This window comes from Triturus cristatus, chromosome 3_2 (assembly GCF_964204655.1).
Source record: "Triturus cristatus chromosome 3_2, aTriCri1.1, whole genome shotgun sequence".
Lineage (NCBI taxonomy): Eukaryota > Metazoa > Chordata > Amphibia > Caudata > Salamandridae > Triturus > Triturus cristatus.
Window position 1 is genome coordinate 606,731,421 of NC_140584.1, and position 19,701 is coordinate 606,751,121.

The window sequence follows — 19,701 nt, forward strand, 5'->3', positions numbered from 1 at the left end:
ACGTGAGAAGTACACATTTGTCTGCCTGCTATTCATCGGCTTTCTACTTCACTTCAGCTAGCCTTTGTCCATAGTCATGAAAAAGAGGAGCCAATCAAAGCTTCCAGAAATATCTGTTTGGTGTGGAGTGCCTTCAAGTGACTGAAAAAAGAGCAGGCCAGAAAAACAAAAGGAAAACAGAAAAAAGTTGCATATATGATGGAATTCTTACACTCTTGTTATATTCCCTTCTCTTAACTCTGTCCATTCTTTAAGCCTTTTCTCTAGCCTCCTCTTTATTTATTCTTCTCCTTACCATTCTACCAATAATATTACTTACACATTTCGACCCTTAGTTTATAGTTCACCTATTCACTTCTTTCACCTCTTGCCTTCATACTCCAAGGTTGATCCCCATGCGTTCTCCTCTCTTTCTTTTGATTTCCTGTCCTCCGCAGTTGTTTTTTTATTTCATTCTACTGGCCCAACTCATCTTATTTTCTCTGCCCCCACTCCTCCCTTATTACCTGAATTCCTACTTCTCAAAATAGTACACATTCTCCCTATGCACATTTTATCCCTCTCATACATTTTGTTTCCTCGCCATGTCTATTATCACCTAAATCCAGTTTGGGATTGTCCTCAGTGTTAAGTATTAAAGGATTCCTTCTTATTTTGCCTGTCTGTTTGTCCCTTTCACACTCTCTCAGAGCGTTTTATCTTTCTCATCCTTTCTCATTTGCCCCACTCATTCCTTCTTATGCTGTCACGCAACTGCCTTTTTATTTCTTTGCTGCTATAAGGTGTTCAAAGCTTTGTTGGTGCTACATGCAATCAAAAGGCAGCTTCAGGGTTCTGTGCACCATCTCAAGTGGGAGACGGAAGGAACAACAGTCATGTCTACAATGCCAGGGCAAGGTGTGGTAGAGGAGCCTTAGGGTGGGAGATGGGAAATGAAGGTGGTTGGTTATTCTTATCTCAAAGAGAGGACCCTGCAATACAAGCCAATGCTAAGCAAATATACCTTTAGTTGTGTTTCTATGACCAGTGTGCATTAGGTGTGAAGTAGTCAGTGTTCACAGGAAGCCTGTCTATTCTTTGTCTTTTACAACATTAACATGGCAATTTCATAGCCTGATAGACTGATTTATGTGGCGAAAATAGGACACCATTGTTTCCTTTCACTGCAGTCTCCCCCCCTCACCTCCCCAATCCTCTGTGTTTCAGGCAGGTAACTTTATAAGCTTATCGGTATTTTATGGCACTCAGCAATGTTGGAACAAAATGGCCCAGAGGCTTAAATCGTGCAGTGATAGATAGAAAATCTTTATTCGGTTTTTCAAACAGAAAAAAACATAAAAGCACATTAACAAATAAAAACTTGATGTACAGAGATAAAATACCCAGGTTTTAAATATATATTAATAACAACAGACACAAAACATATATCATGATAGCAGCAATTCTAGACATTTAACTCGCCCTGGTGTTTCTAAGTTTTAAGGCAGATTTTTAAAAAACTGTCAAAAATAATGTACTTTCGGGGTTTAACATTTGTAAATAACAAAGGGCTGGTCTAACCTGGGTAAAGTTCTGTTTTTTTAAAAGGGGCTTTAGATAAAACCTCCGGGGTAAATCGTAAAAGGGACAAATAAATAAAAAGTGCACCAAGTTCTGCGGAGACTCATTGTCGCAGCAGCAGTTTGGCAGCAATCGTGCAGTGGATGAGGGATCTGCACCATGTGAAGATGTCTGTTCGTTCTGTGAGAGGCCTAATGTTAGGGCATATGAAGGGCAGGATGCAAGGTCCATTCCATTTGCTCCTTGTTGGAGACCGTCAGAAAGGGTAAACCTGTCGTAGAAATCACATTGCTGATCATGAAAGAATGCCTTTGGAAAAATAAGTCAAAAGATGGGGAAAAAAAGCGGTAGGCATAAAAGTTTCCAGTCAGTAAACTGGCACACGAGCTAAACAGTCTGTCTCTGAACTTGAGCAAGATGTAGGCTGAAGAGGAGAACATTAATCTGAGAGAAGACAAATAGCAAGAACAGGATCGTATTCCTAATGAAAAGATAAGGAAAGGAGTTCTGGAAAAGGGTGATGACTTTGCAGGCCAAAAGAAAGTGGAAGCATTTTGACATACCATGTTGCAGAACCCATTTGTTTATTTACAGAAAGAAAAATATCAAGCCACAGAAAGAAAAAGTGACCATGACGGTTTGGGAACGCGAGCTTCAGTTGCATTTAGGTGGCCATCTTGACATGTTTTAAAGAAATGGGAAGCAGTCATTTTGAAATGCTGATTTCTACCTGTACCTGAGGTTGTCCATACTTGGGACCACCTTGCAGTTACAACCTCTCCCCTGAAACCAAATATGGAACTTCAAATACGTACCCTTGTGGGTATACCACAGTACCTGCAGAAACAGATAGATAGGGATGGCTTGATGCAAGGATTTGCCCTGAGATACAATGGGATTCTATAGTCACCAGGAAGATGAGCAGAATAAACTATTACAATAGTCAAGACAGTTTAAAATAGAAGGTCTAAAAGGTGAATGTGTCAGACTGGGAGAATGGAATACTATGATGTTCATGGCAGGCTTTACGTTGTATCTAATTGCATTCACTACAATGTTGATTGGATCCCGAAGGTAAATTATGGTAAAAAAATTACTCCCTTGTTTTCTGAAATTGATGACCTGGATGGCAGCCATTTCTCATGTTAAAAAAATGTATTGTCACTACCTGAACCAGCCACCAAGGGTCCTGATTTGTTTCTGTACAAAGTAACAGCCTCTTCAGTAGGTTGGTCTTTCCAAGAATCTCATTCCTTTAGCTGCTTCAGACTTTAGAAAAACGCCTTGTCATTGAAATGGTGGTGATACAGACATCCATGCAGCCAGGTGACATCCCCTTAGAGAATGTATCCATACACCATGAACCCTAGCACCTCCCAAGTTGTGCGGTTAATAAGCCAATAATATTTTAAGTTTCAAGCCAAACAATGACAAAACCTAATCCGTAATAATCAAAAAGGACTGAGTTGGTCTGTGATTTTGAAGGCCTTTAGTTCTCTTCCCTTCTCCCTGTTTCTCACCTTCCTCCCCTTACCCCTACCAAGTTTGTTCTTTGGGTGTAAGATTACCTTTCTGATTAGATTATTTTGTCCTATTCCTGAATTCCTTCTTTTACAAGCTGGGCTGCTTTTGCCTTTATTTTTCCAGCTGCTGGAGCTCACCTTGCCTCTTCCTCATTTGTTTTTATTTGTGTCTCTTTTATAGGGTCCGCCTGGTCCACCTGGCCCCCCAGGTCCTCCAGGGCTACCTGGCCATCAGGTAAGCACGTCAATCGATTGCTTGTAGACAGTGACATTCGTGAGCCCAAGATGAAATATTTAATTTCTGCATTATACTTGTGCGTGTTTCCATAGTGAGTTTGTAATAGAGCAATTATGTCATCCACAGGCACACACGTCATACATACTTCAAAACAACTAGTCACAATATATACAGTCTGCATATTGCCAGCATGCAAAAGGAGGCATCTTTAGCACTGGAACAAAGAAGTGGAATGCAAGACCCTTTTAGGAATATGCAGCTTATCTTTCAAACCCACACATGTGTTGCCATCCTATGTCTAGAACTAGAAAACAGTTTATAATCAAGCTGCCACATACAAGATTCACTCAGTAATTAGTCCCAAACTATTCTCAAACTGATCACACCAACCAGTAAAATAATGCAACATCCCTCACTTTGTAGGCTTCAAAAACTATTGTGAAACTTCACCCAGACATGCTAAAGATAGAGGAGCTCATGCCGGTCCCTCCTACCTTGAGCACTGCCATTTACTCAATGCACTACAGTAGGCATGAGATTGCACCATGCACTTCCCACCAAACTGCATGCCGCGTCTGGGCATGTACCACTCCAGCAAGAAACATTGCTACCAAATACCACTCCTCTTACTGCAACCCTTGATAGCACTCACTCAAAGCTGCTGCTCCTCCTGCAAGTATCTGAAGAATATACACAGCATCTGCACTTGACACTCATTACAGATCATGGTATCTTCTAATGATGCACAGCCTTAGATATTCTTAAACTGTCAAACAAAAGAAAGGTCATAAAAATGTATTCCACAGCAAAACTTTTGTTTCCATTTGTACAGCCATGAAATAAGGTTTGACGCTTGGCCGATATCTAGGCTTTTGAGTTATAGTCGCATTTAGTATTCTTTGAAATTCTCCATCCATTTAAATATGCAGCCTGATTATGAAAATTATTGTGGCGCCTCTGACAAAAAGTGGCAGATTTATCATGTGCTCCTTCAGGCCATTACTGGATGGACATGCTGGTGGAGGAGACACTTCTGCCTCCACTAAGGACCGAGGTTCACTCGACAAGGCACGGCGACAGAACTGCCACCCGCCTTAGAACGAGTGATCCCCTCCCTTTTCTTGCAGAATTAACTTTATGAAAGAGCACCATGGAAATGATGTAAGAGCTTAGGAAAAGGTAGGTATAGTGTCCCAACATGGATGTTATGAAAACTATGTGCACACTGACTGCACCCCTACTTGGAGGACCATTTCCAGTGGCCTCATTTCGTTGCAAATGTCTGACAGCACCTGGAACGAAAGGCCCCTCACCTAGAAGCTGCCACCACTTTGGTGTAGAAATGTAACCCAGCCTGAGGGACATATGATATATTGCTAACTGTAATGAAGAACAATGGAGAACCCTGAAATCACTAGGGACCTGGGTGTACAAATGTATAGTTTACACAACAGTGGCCTCTAATCTGAAATTAGTAAAGACAAATAAAGTTGAATAGCAGTCAATGCTTGTTTACTGAATAATTGGAGAACAAGAATCAATACTCAACAATGTGGGATGTGAAAAAACGTTATTGGTGCGCATACGTCACACACAAGGGATGCAAAACACATAGTGAAAAATCACCCTCACAAGATAACAATAGTAATAAGGTTTGTTTGTTAGGGTCATTTCTCACCATGTGTGATGCACAAAGTTGGCATTCCTGGTGTGTCACATATGAGTACTTGAGCAAATCTTTTCACCTCACTCTCTAATTATTCCGTAAACAAGCATTGACTGCTATTTTATTTCATTTGTTTTGACTAATTTAAGATGAGGAGCCCCTGTTGTGTAAAATATATTTTCAGCCGTAGCCTTGTCATAAGTTTGAAGCCTGCTGACGTAGAGGACAGAAAGTGTGCTCAGCAAACTCAAAGTCAGTCTAGTAGACTTGTGTTCCAGGTTTCCTTGGACTGCGATTATTGTTCTCAGTTTGTTATCATTGTTTTTTACTCCGAATAGGTTTCATTTTGCGCAGCCACACCTTTCCCTTTCTTGTCATTTTTAAAGCCATGTCTGTGATGCCGGCTTTGATTTCGCGTATCTTTTAAAACATAGGATCACATATTTTCAAATGTTGTCTTTGATGTTTGAGCAATGGGAATGGAAGTAGGTACTCTCTGTCGGGTGACCTGGATATTGATTCAGGAATTAATATTGTCTATTTCTGAAGACTAATATCTCAGTTCGAGAAAAACAAGTTCTGTAGTTGCAATGGTGAGGTGAACTAGTGTACCCCTCTCATCGCATCCTCAGGAGAGTGACGCATATGCTGTCCCTCTCGGGTGGGCCTCAACCCAGTTTGAGTAAAAATCATTCATTAAATGTTCTGGTGAGGCCATTTGTCACATGCAGTGTTGTCTCGTTTTTGTCTACCCTTATGTTGCTTGTTAAAAGGAAAAACAAACATGAATAAAAAGAAAACCGCATCTCTTAACATTTGTTTACATATTTTCAGTTGACAGTGGTTTATTTCAGGTTTTCCCTAATGTACAAAATGTACATTTTAGGTACAATTTACATATCTGGCTTTAGTTTATAGCCCCATAACATTTTCCATTAACTTGGATTGTTGTATTATAAAGGTTTTTACTTCGAGTCAGTCTGAACGCACAAGGGTGGTGCATTCAAACGATCTTTCTCTATAATAGAAAATAATTTTTTTTAACAAAGAAGCAGTGGGTTCCCTTATCCTTCCTTTAGTTATGGTGTGATGATGAAATCAAGACACTTAAAATCTTTTGACTCCACTTTAAAAAAATAAAGAGAAAATGATGTTAATGAATAGAATTAAGATGCCTAAACAACAAATTACAGTTTAGGAAATGGCTAAAACCATGGCTATATCCACATTAATACTCCTCTGTGCTTCTCCTCTAGTCCTAAAGCAAAGCTATGTCCAGTGCTGGGAAGCCTACGGGTAGCCATGCACGTTAGAAATCCGCATGCCATAGCATAGAGTATGTCTAGAAGCGACTGTTATACACAATGAGGCATCCTCGCACTGACTTGTTAGTGCTATGCTTATTTAGCACAGGGCACGGCGAATTATTGAGTGAAATCACAGATTTTCAGTTTTTTTTATGTTTTCCGACACTCAACTTCGTAAGGCCAGTGGGAGTGTATTCCATAGAGAGTGAGAAAGAAAGATAAAGGATCACCTTGTCTAGATTTCTTGATCCAAGGGATAATGCCTACTTTTGCAACAGCATATTATGAGTAGAGATGCAAGGTGAGTCTAGATTGCATGGATACTTGGGCCTCTATTCTGGGAGGTGCTGCACTTTAGGAATAGGGCTTTGATTTGTGAATGCTTCACAATAGGCAACAAATGGAGTGCTGCCAAGTGCTGAGATGCAGTGCTGACGCAGAATGTTGAGGAGAAGCCTGGCAGTGGCATTTTGAGTTATTTACAGATAATAGAGGAGGACTTTAGGTTAAGCAAAATATAAGGGGGCAGATTTACAAGAAACTGACGCATCTGTAGAGATGCGTCCATTTCCCTGCGCCTCCATGCAAAACCCTTGTGCCACCATGGATGCGCTGAATTTACAGTACGACGCACCATGGCGCAAGGATTGACAGATGCATCAGAAATTCTGACGCATCTATTGGCATAAAAGTCATGCATTGCTGGAGCCGTGTTGCAAGCACGGCTCCAGCAATGCAGGGGGAGGCTTAAACCTATTGTACTGCATCACTCCTTATGCCTGCTCCAAGCAGGCGTAAGGGTTTTATGGAGTGGCGTCCTAGAAGTAGCGTAGTAAAATCTCGTAGATTTAACTGCATCACATCTATGAGGCTCTTCTGCATGGGAACGCCGACCCTGCATACATTATACCTGACACAGGTATAATGTGGCACAGGGCTTTACAAGGTGATGCATCTCCCTAGGCACTTCATGTTGTAAATGGGCCGCAACGTGGCGCATGGTTTACCCTGCCACTGAGACACAAGGTATTCCTGAATTCTTAGTAGGAGGTTATCGGAATTTTTTGGGCAGAATCTGGCAAAAGACGTAAGACTTCTTAGTGACCCAAGCAAAGCTAATCAATCAATCAACTCAGATATGTAGAGAGCAGCTAATTACCCATGAGTCTATCTAGGTGCTGGTTCTTGCTGGGATCAGTCAAAGAATAGAAGGAAAAAGCAATGAAAACGAGGGAGAAGCAAGGAGAAAGCACTCAAAAAATGGGGCAAAAGCAAGGAGAAAGCAGTGAAAACAAGGGAAAGCAAGAAGAAGGCACTCAAAAAATGGGGCAAAAACAAGGAGAAAGCAGTGAAAATGAGGATAAAGCGAGGAGAAGGCACTCAACAAATGAGGGAAAAAGCAAGGAGAAACCAGCTAAAACATGGGACAAACAGGGAGAAAGCAGTGAAAACAGGGAAGGCTCCTCCGCTGAGGCAGAGGAGCGTCGCCGCACTGCTCTGGCTCAAAAAGGAAAAAAATAAATGATAATAAGGCATTGTTATCATTTTATATTTCCTTTGTGGCTCAGCTGGTTAGGGGCAGGTTTAGGCTTTTACAGAGGAGCAGGGGGAGGAGTGGTGGCACTCTCTAAGTGTCCATGACTGTTTGGCCAGCCGTTGTGGGCCGGCCAAACAATCATGTGTACTTTGCATGTTATCCACCAGGCTGTATTGCACAGCGTGGGTGGAGAACATGCCCCAGCTGCCAGTCCCTCTCTGAGCGCTGAACCATGGTGGTCAGACCAGGCATAATGCTGCTATCAGCAGAGTCGTGATTGGCTAGGGGAGTCTGAAAGCATGGGTGCTTCCTGTTCCTGCTTCCTGCCCCTGTAGTCCTTGATGCAGGCGAAGCAGACTGAGAGGCGAATAGTAAATCTTTAAACCAAGGTATCCACTGGTACACCTTGTACAGCTCTACATTTAGAACATCTGCCATAATTGTGTTCGGCTGTCCACGTGCTAAGTGCATGATGTACTAACACACCTAAATAGTTGCCTTCGTAACTGATAGGCTTTTTACCTCTTAGGTAAACATAAACAATCACTATTCAGCTTTATATCAGGATAGACAGACAGTATCATTGAGACTGCCTTACTCATATGTGCCTTCCTAAAAAGAGAACTGAAATGTACCCAAATAAATTGCTAAACTAATTCAGCTATCTTATAGTTGTCAAGAAGTTAGTGCAAGTTATCTCGCAGTTTGCACCCCAAGAAAGGGAGCAATTTAAAAAAAAGCCCAAATAATAATTAGGAAATGTCTGCTGATGGTCCTTCTCCACTTACCCACTTGAGGTCATTATTTTCATCTCAATTTTCAGTACTTGCCCTTTATGTTTTTTAACAATAAAGGCATTTGAGCCACAATAGCTAGTGACGGCATCTTGTTAGCTTTAAAAGCCTAATGGAATATGATTCTGTAGAGAAATATATTCATATAAGTGGTTACAACTTTAGGTGGAAAGATCCTAGTAATCACCACATTTTTTGTAGTTGTGTCAGAAAAAGTAAGAACTGCAAAGATGCTAAAACAAGCCTTATGGCTATGTGGGTCCTTGGAATACGTCCCCCTTACTCCTAAGTGAATCTTGATCTGTGTGCCGGTGTTCGGCATCCTAATCAGTACCAGTATAACCGATAAATGCAGATTTTTTCCATAGGAGGTGAACAACCAGTGGTATCAAACACCACTTGGAATTCTACAAAGCAGAAAAATAACTGCCCTTCACAGACAGCCATGATGTATCCTGTGAGATGCCAAAGGCCAAAGATCTGGTGAAGTGTCTGCATGCAGAGGCAAAATCCCGCTTGTTCAATTGGTATTTAGAGTGATAGAAATGCCGTCAGGGAATGCTGCCCTTATAATGTTCAATAGCTCAATTGAAATTTGCCTGCATTGCAATTGAAAGAGAATCTAACGAGTTTACATCCAGATGTTACTCCAGGATGTCTCTAATACAGTTGTCTCCTTATAAAGAACTTATTATTTGGCAACTTACAAAGCCTCCAAGATAAAAAAAAAATCAGGTAGATTGAAACTTTGACAAGCGTTTAGAATTTACTATCATCTTTAGACCTTGCTTGATGGTTTTCGTTTTTAGGTCATGGAAGATATTTATAAGAGTTTCTGTTATTTGTATGAATCTAAAGTCTTTCATTTGTTGGCTCAGCCAGTTATAATGCGAATACAAAGTAAAGTGCAGGCTTGAGACAATCATCTTCATTACAGACTCCACAACTCATCTTTTGTGCTTTCTATCAATGAAAACAACTTTTACTTCTCTTCCCGTATGCAGTACGAAGTTCAACCTTTCCTTCAAAATTCACCTCTTCAAAATCCAGCTGTGTTCAATATTTTCTTATACATTTGATTTATTGAGTCCCACATGAGATGAAGCCCCATCAGGCATGCGTCAACAATCAATGGAACTATGGCGGTAGGGGAGATAAAGCAATGTTTTTACCAAACACCTCTCTCCAGCAGTGGAAACCCGTGAGTTAGTTCTCACAGAACCGGGGGGCATATCATCAAAGCCAGGCGATAATTATCGCTCAGCGCTCTTAGCGCGAGGATAATTATCGCCGGCCAACGCTGAATTTTATCGCGGAGATAGCGTGCTATCAGCAACGCTTATCTCCAAAGCGATAAAATTCAATGCGCAAGCTGCCAACTGAGCGATTATCGCTGGAAATCTGGCGATAATCGCACAACGTTTGGCGAAAGCTTGCTGACAGGGCAAGGCAGACTTAGCCATGATATCCACCTTCCATTGGATATCCTGGCTAAGTCAGGTGAAAAGCAGGCGTAAGGAAAGTAGCGATAACCATGGTTAGTGCTACTTTTCTTATCGCTATGCTTGTTAGCGATTCCCTTGATTACTGGAGAAATGTCAGTTAGCGACATTTCTCCAGCTTTTCAGGAAGGAACGCCCACTTTGCATCTCATTAGAGATGCAAAGCTGGGCGTTCAGAAAACAGGCGCTAAGACAAGGATTCACGCGATAGCATGACCTTGCTGATATAGCGATAAAATTATCGCCGCTTTTCGGCCAAAAACGGCCGCAAAAGCGGCGATAATTTTTTATCGCTGCCTTGTAGATATGCCCCTGGGTTTCTCTCCAAGATTAGGTGCTAACAAGGGATATATTTCAGCTCCTAGACATATTCTCTCCTCAGGAGTGAGCTATGTAGCATGCTATACCAGTGTTCCAGGTAAAATGAACTTACATACAGACAAAGAATATCAAAAAAAGAAGCAAGAAACAGTCACTTCACACTCACTGCATAAGAAGACACAAACTGGTTTGCTATTGAAGTCTGTCAAAATGACAACTCATTTTGTGCAGATCCCTCCCCATTAGTAATTTTAACTCTCTTAATTGGCAAATGAATAACAAAAGACATGCTCCATATATGAAAGGAGACTTAATCACCTTTGTGACAGTAGAAACTGACACATTTGCAATTCTTCGCATATAGACAAAACATGGAATGTGTGTTGGAAATGTCTTTTGATGACCTAGATAAAATGTTTTTTCTATGCGTAATCTTGTTCAGGCTACTGTTGTAAAGCTGCGCAATAAGCATTTGACTGCTTGGGGCCGTATTACAGTAAGAGCTCCGGGGGCACAATGGGCGTTTGCACACCCCTGGGGCACTTTGGTATTACAGAAGGGTTCACAGACGATTCTGTGTCACCTTCAGTAATACTAATAGCGCTGGTGCACTTAAAGCGCCAACGCTACCTTCAGGGGGCATTCCCTCATTTGCATAGGGATGTGCCCTATGCAAATGAGGGAACTACTTTGCCACTGCGCCTGCGCCATATTACAGAGGCAGGTAAAGAGGCAAAGAAGCTCTCAGGGGGCGCACTCGCAGTCACTGACTGCACCTGCCAGCAAGGGAATCTCTAATCCCCTTCAAAATTGCAGGCAGGTTGCTGCCTACACTGTGAAAACATGGAGTGGCCTCAAGCAGCTGCTCCTTGCTTTCACATAAATGCACTGCCGCCAAGGCAGCTCAAGTTCATGCCTGCCCTGGGGCAGCACATTCATTGTAATAGGGCGCATTTTCATTGTTTTCGCCCGGCGCAAACAATGAAAATGCATAATATGGCACCTGGTATCTAAGGGACAACCTTGCATCCTTATTGAGCATGACCGTGCCATCAGTCTCAGGGTGCGTGCTGCTAATATATACATGAAGAATAGAGAAATAAATAAAATAACGTGCTAACCAAAGATCAAAGCCCGCTACAAAAGATTGGCATAAAAGGACATTTTCGTATAAGTTTTTCCAAAATTTAATGATTTGATTAAATTATTATTTAAACTGCTCATATTTTATAAGTCTCCTGAATACAAATGAAATATGATTCTGCCTCTGTATGTGGGTCAAGAACACACCATAAATTGGATCCATACAGGGCCAGACTGGGAACGCAAACTGGCTCTGGCAATCGAGTCGGACCGGCCGGGGTGGGGTGTGCGTATGGAAAACACTGCAGCTGCTTTTGTTACAAGGGGCCGATATTGCAGTTGTGCTGCAAAACCGCCCCCGTAACAAAAACAGCCCCCCAGGGGTCCAAAACAGGGGCCCACTATAGGGACCCCATTATCAACCCTTGTGCTTTTGCCATTTAAAGTAGTAATGCCGGATGAAGTGAGAGGAGGCCAATCCGAGAGTCCTAGTGGGAGTGTAGCTGCATTGCCAGCTATTGCTGGTACTCTACATCTTTGTTCCCATATGCCTCATGTGTTCTTCAGAGAAACTTATGTATGATTCTGGATACCAACAGGAGCCTTTAGGGGGCTTTCAGAGCTAGTTTTACACAGTAACATCCCTGCACATTCAAACATGTTATGGGTTCTTGGTGCTGAAGGCTGTGCAACTTGTATGCAAGCTTTTTGAAGGCCAGTTCACATTACAGTAGTCTAATCACCCTTGAACTTGGGGAGTTGTATGTTCATCCTCTTGATAAAGGCATTGGTTTTAGGAATAAATGTGAGATTTGTGTCAAAAATGATTCCACTGTTCCTATCTTTCTGTTGGTGCAGACCAGGTCAGGCAAATGGGAGTGCGAGGAGGGTCTGATTCATAGTACTATAGTTTGAGATGTGGTTCTGTTCAGGTACGGCAATCATACAGTCATGAAGTGATGAGCATGGTCAAGGCAACTGGTGGTATTTGCCTGGCTCTCCAGGTGAATTTGGTTGGTGCCCACATACATCTAAAAATTCACCCACTATTGTTAAAGCACCTACACAGGAGGGTACAGGTAGGTGTTGATCAACAGGAGGCGTGGGAGGATTCTTGGGCGTTGTGCCTGACACTCGATATATGCACAATTCAGAGCAACTGATTCAGAATTGTTGGCTGCGATCGAGGAGAAAGAGATTCACAACTTTAATTCAGAAAGACAAAGAAATGCCATTTGTGATGGAGATAATTCATTTCCGACAACTCCTATCAATCGTCGTCTGACAAAATATCAAAGTGAAAAATATCATGTCGAGAGACTATTTAGGACTCAAATATTGAGAAGGTATGTGCAAATAGGTAAGTACAGATTTACTATTCTTATCGCCACATCTCTGTACATTGAAGAAATATATATATATATACATATATACATATATATATACACACACACATATATATATAACATCAAGGTACATATATGTGGAGTTAAGCATAGTAAAACGTTCCTTTCTCTTAGAATCTTACCTTCGCGATATGATATTGTTTTCCTCCATATTCTTGACACAATATTTTGTCTACACTAGCTTTTATCTTTGATATTTTTTCAAAACACCCCTATCAGTAGCTTGGAAGCAGGTGGTTATATTTGTAAGCATTTTTCTGGTTGCTCTTCAGCCACACTGCTTGATACCACTGCATATGGCATCTTGGCTTTTGAGGTCCTGGAGTTCCCTTTTAGAGCGTGTGAATGGTTTATAGGGGATCTCCCTTCATTTTAAGCGGGAAGCCCTCACTCAGGATCCCAATAATGGCTACACACAGAGGGTGATCTTTTTGGAACCATGCGTTAAGTGTCATCTGAAAGGTGTTTTGCAAGTAGATTTCGTATTTGCCATAGCATCTAATAACTGAACATTAATGAAATTAATATTCAGTTTGTGATGGGCTGCTACCTCATAAAATAATGTATTTATTTTCACGTTTTTTTAAAGTCACCTTCAGTAGAGTTTGCATACCTGTAATGCTAAAATGGTGTATTATTAAAATTTGGAATGGACCACCTCAGTTAGAGAGGTACAAAACATCTTTATTGACATTTCGAATCAAAAAAGGAAGCTGTTTTCAGACAACCCCAAGGTGGGATACACTGTGCATCAAATGATGTCAACAAAAGTTCATTTACTCTCGCTAAAATAATTCAAGACTGAAGCGGCAGCGGTCCTCATGGTAATTGCTTTAATATGAAGAGTTATTTCTTGAAAATGTACTATCCCCATTTGCAAGTGTTACTCTCGAAACCAACATTTTGGGGAAACAATACCAAGCATGTATTTGAATGCTGGCTCATTGTGGTAAGGAGGTACCATTCAGCCAAAGTGATGTTTAGTAATGTTATTGGCATACAGGGCCCGCGCGTCACGGACACGACCTGCCCTGCTAAGATCCTGGCAGCAACCGACATACCGGTCTCTGTCAGAACCCTAGTGCACCCACATTCGACAAAGAATCCATCGACCTCACAATGTAATCAACACTACAACACTCATTCATGAGGTTTCATCTCCTTTCTAATATTCAGATCCAGGTTGTGAATTGTAATTTTCTGGGTCTATAGAAGCACCAATGCTGTAGAAAGTGGTGTTACTTACCTGTGGCAATGGTGCTAGAAAAAGAGAAACTGACTATATCTTGCATGACAAGAAATGCCAATTTGGAGGAGCTTTCAGGGACATGCAGGAAGAAGCAGGTAGAGCCCATACAGAAACATGGGTATTATATTTTAGAGTAGTAACGTTTGCATGGTACAAGACAGAGGAGATAAATTGCAGGACAACCAGCCAGGCTTAGCAGAGCAGCAATAACATCCATAAATTAGCAACACTCTGAGTGCATAAAACGTTAAATGAGCATGCAACATTAAGAGAACCAGCCTGCTTATTTATGGGAGAGGGAAACTGGCTATAAAATGTAAGAAATATTCCTCACTTTGCCTTCAGCCTTGAATTATTCTAACAGTGCCAGTGATGCATACTCCAGGGGAGGCTGGCTAGAAGGAAATCTGCATCTGGCCATTTGCAGATGTAACAGATAATCAATGGAATTCAAAAATATGTTCACACAGGACAAGGGATAATCACTGCATATAAAACATTGACTGGAGGCCAGAGGACCTTGGACACAATTTAAGAACTCACAAGTCATTAAATAGGGAAAGAATGAACACGTGAACGAGGTGAACACAAATAAGATGGCGGAAGCGGAGATGTTTACAATAAATGTAGAAGCAATAGGTTGGCCATATTCATTTTTTGAGAAGAAAAGGAGGAAGATAAAATGATATTACATCTGCCTATACAGGAAAACTAAATGTAGGAAGTTTTAAAGAACAGCTTTCCTAGTTGTCCTGTGAAAAAAGAAAAGCATGAAAACCCTGGATCATGAAGTAAAAACAGGCATGGCAAAAAGCAAATTGAGGCTTAATATGCCTGCCTAGAAATCAGATTTCCAAGCATATCTTCATAAGCAAATAAAGGTTCAAGTGTAGCACGTTTAAAGGGGCATTTGCACTAAATTTAATTATGATGTTTTCAGAGGGGCAATATTCAACCCACTTAAGACTCTTCGATGGAGGGCAAGTAAACTGACGGTATTGCACCACACAGCTGGTGTGTGCGGTGCTGGGAATGCAAATGGAGTTGTACAATGGGAGTAGATGAGGATAAAGGGTCGCATTAAACCTGAAGTGTGTTTGGGATGACGGAAGATCCCAAAATGGTTAGCATCCAGTCCAAAAATGTAAACAACACACCTTGCAAACTCTTTTAACTTAGTATGTGGTAGGGGCATAAACTAAACGGAAATTTAAGCAAAGTGTCTCTGTAACTAATTTATCACACAGCTCTTCTGCCCATACATACCAAGTTAATTCTTCATTCAGCTACCTCACCTTACGCTGCCTATGACAGAGTACCAGGGCACCCTTGCTGCAGCACTGCACTCTTGAAGGCGGCAGGCAATACAACTCTCCTCAGTCCCCACAGTGCTGTTCGCCTCATAGCTTGCAGCTACATGCAGCTTGGTTCCCACATCAGATTGCATGTGATAACTCCCTTCCTGCATGCAGCAGACGGTACTGTGAAGTTTCTGCAATGCTGCATGAAGCGCACAATGTTGTGCTTCATTTACATGCAGGTTCCTTCAGATTCCCCACCAGTGCATGTACAAGTCAGACCTGAAAAAGGGATGAACCCCAGATTGGATGCACTTAATAAGTCACAGAATAACTGACTTGTGCGCACTGACTTGTGCACAGTAATATATGCATACGTGTTCGTATCTGCCTCTTTTAAGCGTTGTCTATCAAACTGAAAGACCTACAACCCCTACTCTGTATTCTCTTTTTCATATTGTAAATTACTGTGAGACATGTCCGCCTCTTCATGTTTCTGTTTGCTAAGCTGCGCTCCTTCCAGAGCTTCGGTTATTGATATGTGGAGAGTGGAGACCAGGGCTCAGCAAGATGTCAACCTGCAAATGGAGCCTTCTCCTGTCTGTCCTCAAAATCCCTTGGCTGGAGTCCAGGGTATGCCCATGCTAACCACCAGGCTTAATTTGTAACAGAAATGTGAGTGCTAGGGCCCTTCTCGGGAGGTCCCTGCAGCGTGCACCACCCATTTTCCCTGCCAGCTCTGCCAATGACAGCACCAACACAACTACTAACCATCACACTCCTACAAGTGTGACAATTCAGCCTATTCCAGGCCACCCATCGCTATAATAAAGGCATGAGTGGCGGGTTTTATTCGTTTTCACTGTATATTGACTGTTTAAACACTGTTGTTGTGCTCATCTCAAATTTAGACAGACAGTTCCACCGTGTGGTGGACTTTCACTAGACCCGGTGCTGACAATTAAGTGCCGGTGCAGAGCACCAGAAACCACTGTCTCAAATAAGCACTGCTATCCACACCTTGCTGCAGACGGAAGTTTACAGAGCTGTCCTGAAGCATTATTTTAGAGCTAATGCGTTTATGGAATTCAGCGCCAAAGGAGGACATTACTCCTTTTCTTCACTGCCTTTATTCATCAGCTCAAATATTTCTACAATACAGACCAAGTGACAGTACTAAAAGAAAGCCCATTCACACAGGCTGCAAGAGTGTAATTTATCATTTGCTTGCAAGAAAGCAAGACCGCACCCAGGGGTGGCTCCTCCGTTAGAGCGAAGGAGCGTCGCCCCACTTAAGTGCCCCCCAACTGCCTCAGGGATGAAAAATAAATTGGGAATTCGTTACCATTTTATTTTCATCCTCCCTCCCTGAACCAAGCTTCCAGATGGGACGGAGCCTGCTGAGTGACAGCAGGGAGGAGTGGGGGCAGAGGGCGGCCTTTGCACTGGGTCAAAGTGTGCATGTCTTTTTGGACGGCCGTCTTGCGATGTCCAGCCAGACATGCACACTTCAAACCTCTCATCCCAACTGTCTTAAGACAGCTAACTTGAGAGCAAGTGCAGGCATCCAGTGCTCTCTGGAGCGCCAAGAGAGGCCGCTCCCACCATTCGGGGCACTGCTCGCGTGCTGGTTAACAGCACCTGAGCAGGCCAGGATTAGTTGAGGGAGTCTGTTGGGCCTGCACTACAGTCCCAGCAGAAGAGGTCAGAGTGAGGAGGACGTCGTCAGACCAGAATCAGGTAAGTGTTGTGTTTTTTTAAATGTCTTCTTTTATTTTCTTTGCCCGTCCCCCCTCCCTTAGTAGATGCCAGATGCCACTGACCGCACCTAAGGATAAAGGCATGACATGCAAGAGGCTGGAAGGGATAATATTAAACCAAACTTGTTTGGTAAACGGTAAAGAGTTCAGATAGGTATCCATGCATAGGAGTCAAAACCCTAGTTGATCGTGGGGCCCACAGGCTGGGATTATTTACAGATAAGGTTTGGTTAAAAGGTTTTAGAATTTGACAGACGTTCTTTGGATCATGAGCTGAATCCCTGAGATAGTTTTGTAGGTAGTTACTGTATCTGTTGAGCATTGGTTCGGCTCAGATACTGAGCAAATATAGATTCATTGTTTCAACAACTCGAGGCCTTGAGGAGGAGCCAGCATCATTCAGGAAGAATCGAGCTGAAAGTATCTCAATTCCTAAACACCATCTGCGATCAGCAGAAGGAAGCAGGCCTACAGAAGCCCTAGAGAGCTTCTGGGATACCTGTGAAGAGTAAACATGTATTCCTTTAATCGAAGACAAGGCCAGAGATTGAGCTGCAGCTCTGAAATCACTACTGGGATCAAGGTTTTTATTTTGCATAGTAGTCGAATCTGACACCAATCCAAAAGTGTTTGTAAAAGGGTCTAAGGTGTACAGATAAAAAGTGCTTATTTATTATTACTTTTCCCAGTAGCCTTCCTATGTGTGATCTCACTTTGGGTGGAGAAGTTCAGGCCACACATGTGTATTTACCCACTGGTGGAAACTGTTGTTCTAAATGCAGTTGCATCGGTTTTCACATGTAAACAAGTAACAGACTTACTAGGGTGACAAAAAGGTCACCAGGACCAGTTGCATGTCTCCAGTCCTTGATTAGAACATATTGGCTTTCTGCACTCCTCAAAAACACAAGGAGGAATTTATTATTATTATTTGCATTTATAAAGCGCCACTATAAAGGCATCCTGGCCCTAGCTATTGCAGAGAGCAAGAAGAGCGTGACAGAAAAGAACAACTGGGAGTCTGTTATGTTATGTTATGTTATAAAATATTTATCAAGCGCACGTTCACCAAACGGTTTCTTGGCGCTGGAGTGGAAGTAAGGCAGCAGCAGAGGGGTAAGCCTAATTGTCATATGCTTGGGAAAACAACCATGTCTTCGGCTGTTTTCTGAAAGGTACATAAGAGGTGACCGATCTCAGCTCCACAGGGAGCGAGTTCCAGAACTGAGGAGCTAAGACTGCAAATCGGGAGCCACCATGTTTCATGCGTTTAAAAGTGGGAGTGACTAATAGATTCAGATAAGAAGATTGTAGATTACGAGTGGGGGCATAGCGTAAATCTTGGACGAGATGAAGTCTGGACTGTTGCCATGAAGAGCTTTGAAAATCGTGCATCCCACCTTAAATAAGCCACGCATAGCCACAGGGAGCCAATGGAGGCTTTTCATCAGTGGTCTGACGCGATGCCATTTAGGTTGGTGAAAGATCAGTCTAGCAGCCTGATTCTGGACTAGCTGGAGGCGTCTGAGTCGGTATGTCGGGATGCCTACATAGAGTGAATTGGCATAGTCCAGTCTGGAGATGACCAAGGCCAGGATCACTAAGGGAAGGCCTTTCCGAGTCTGAAATCTGCTGATCTTCTTAATTCTACACAGTTGAAAAAAACCAGCAGAAACCACCGAGCTGATCTGAGCCTTCATCGATAGGTCATTGCTTACCACTATATAAACGTTTGGCTGAACTAACAGGAAGGGGAGGGTTGCCCAGGGTAGAAGGCCAAAAGATGGAGTTCCATGGGTTAGCAAGTCCTCCAGTGAGGATCAGCTCGGTTTTATCAGGGTTGAGCTTCAGTTGATTTTCGTTCATGCACTCACTTATGAAGGTCATAGTGTCTTGAAAATGAGACACAGAAGATGGAAAGAGATTAATGTCGAAGACTAGTTGAAGATCATCCGCGTAGTTATATGTCCCAACTTTCCTTTCCCGCAAAGAAGAGATTAGAGGAAGAAGGTACAGGTTAAAAAGAAGCGGGGAAAGGGAGGAGCCCTGGGGAACCCCACAGGTCAGTTCCATTTTCTTAGAAGAGAAGTTGGCAAGATGTACCCATTGAAACCAGTTACTAAGGTAGGAGGAGAGCCATTTTAAAGCCAAGCCCTGGATCCCGGCATTACAGACACAGTCAATCAAAATGTTATGATCGACCGTGTCAAAAGCTGCTGACAAATCTAGGAGAACCAGGGCTTGGGTAAGGCCTCTATCCGCCCCCCTCTAAGATCATCCATAACTATCAAGATGACTGACTCTGTAGAATGGGAGGGTCAAAACCCAGCCTGGTGGGAGTCCAAGACATGAGAGTGTTCAACAAAAGTACTTAGTTGAGTTGAGACATGTGCCTCTAGAACCTTACCAAGATAAGGTAATAAGGAGATTGGACGATAGTTACCAAGAGTAGATGGA

The 19,701-nt window shown here is 42.4% G+C and overlaps 1 protein-coding gene across 1 annotated transcript in view; it reads left to right on the forward strand.

The window, feature by feature from the left end:
- COL16A1 (collagen type XVI alpha 1 chain) overlaps window positions 1-19,701 on the forward strand; it is an 871,927-nt gene that overhangs the window by 662,560 nt on the left and 189,666 nt on the right. The window contains exon 42 of the mRNA XM_085648479.1: window positions 3,265-3,318. Coding sequence (XP_085504605.1) covers window positions 3,265-3,318 — 54 coding nt within the window. The remainder of the gene's footprint in view (window positions 1-3,264; window positions 3,319-19,701) is intronic.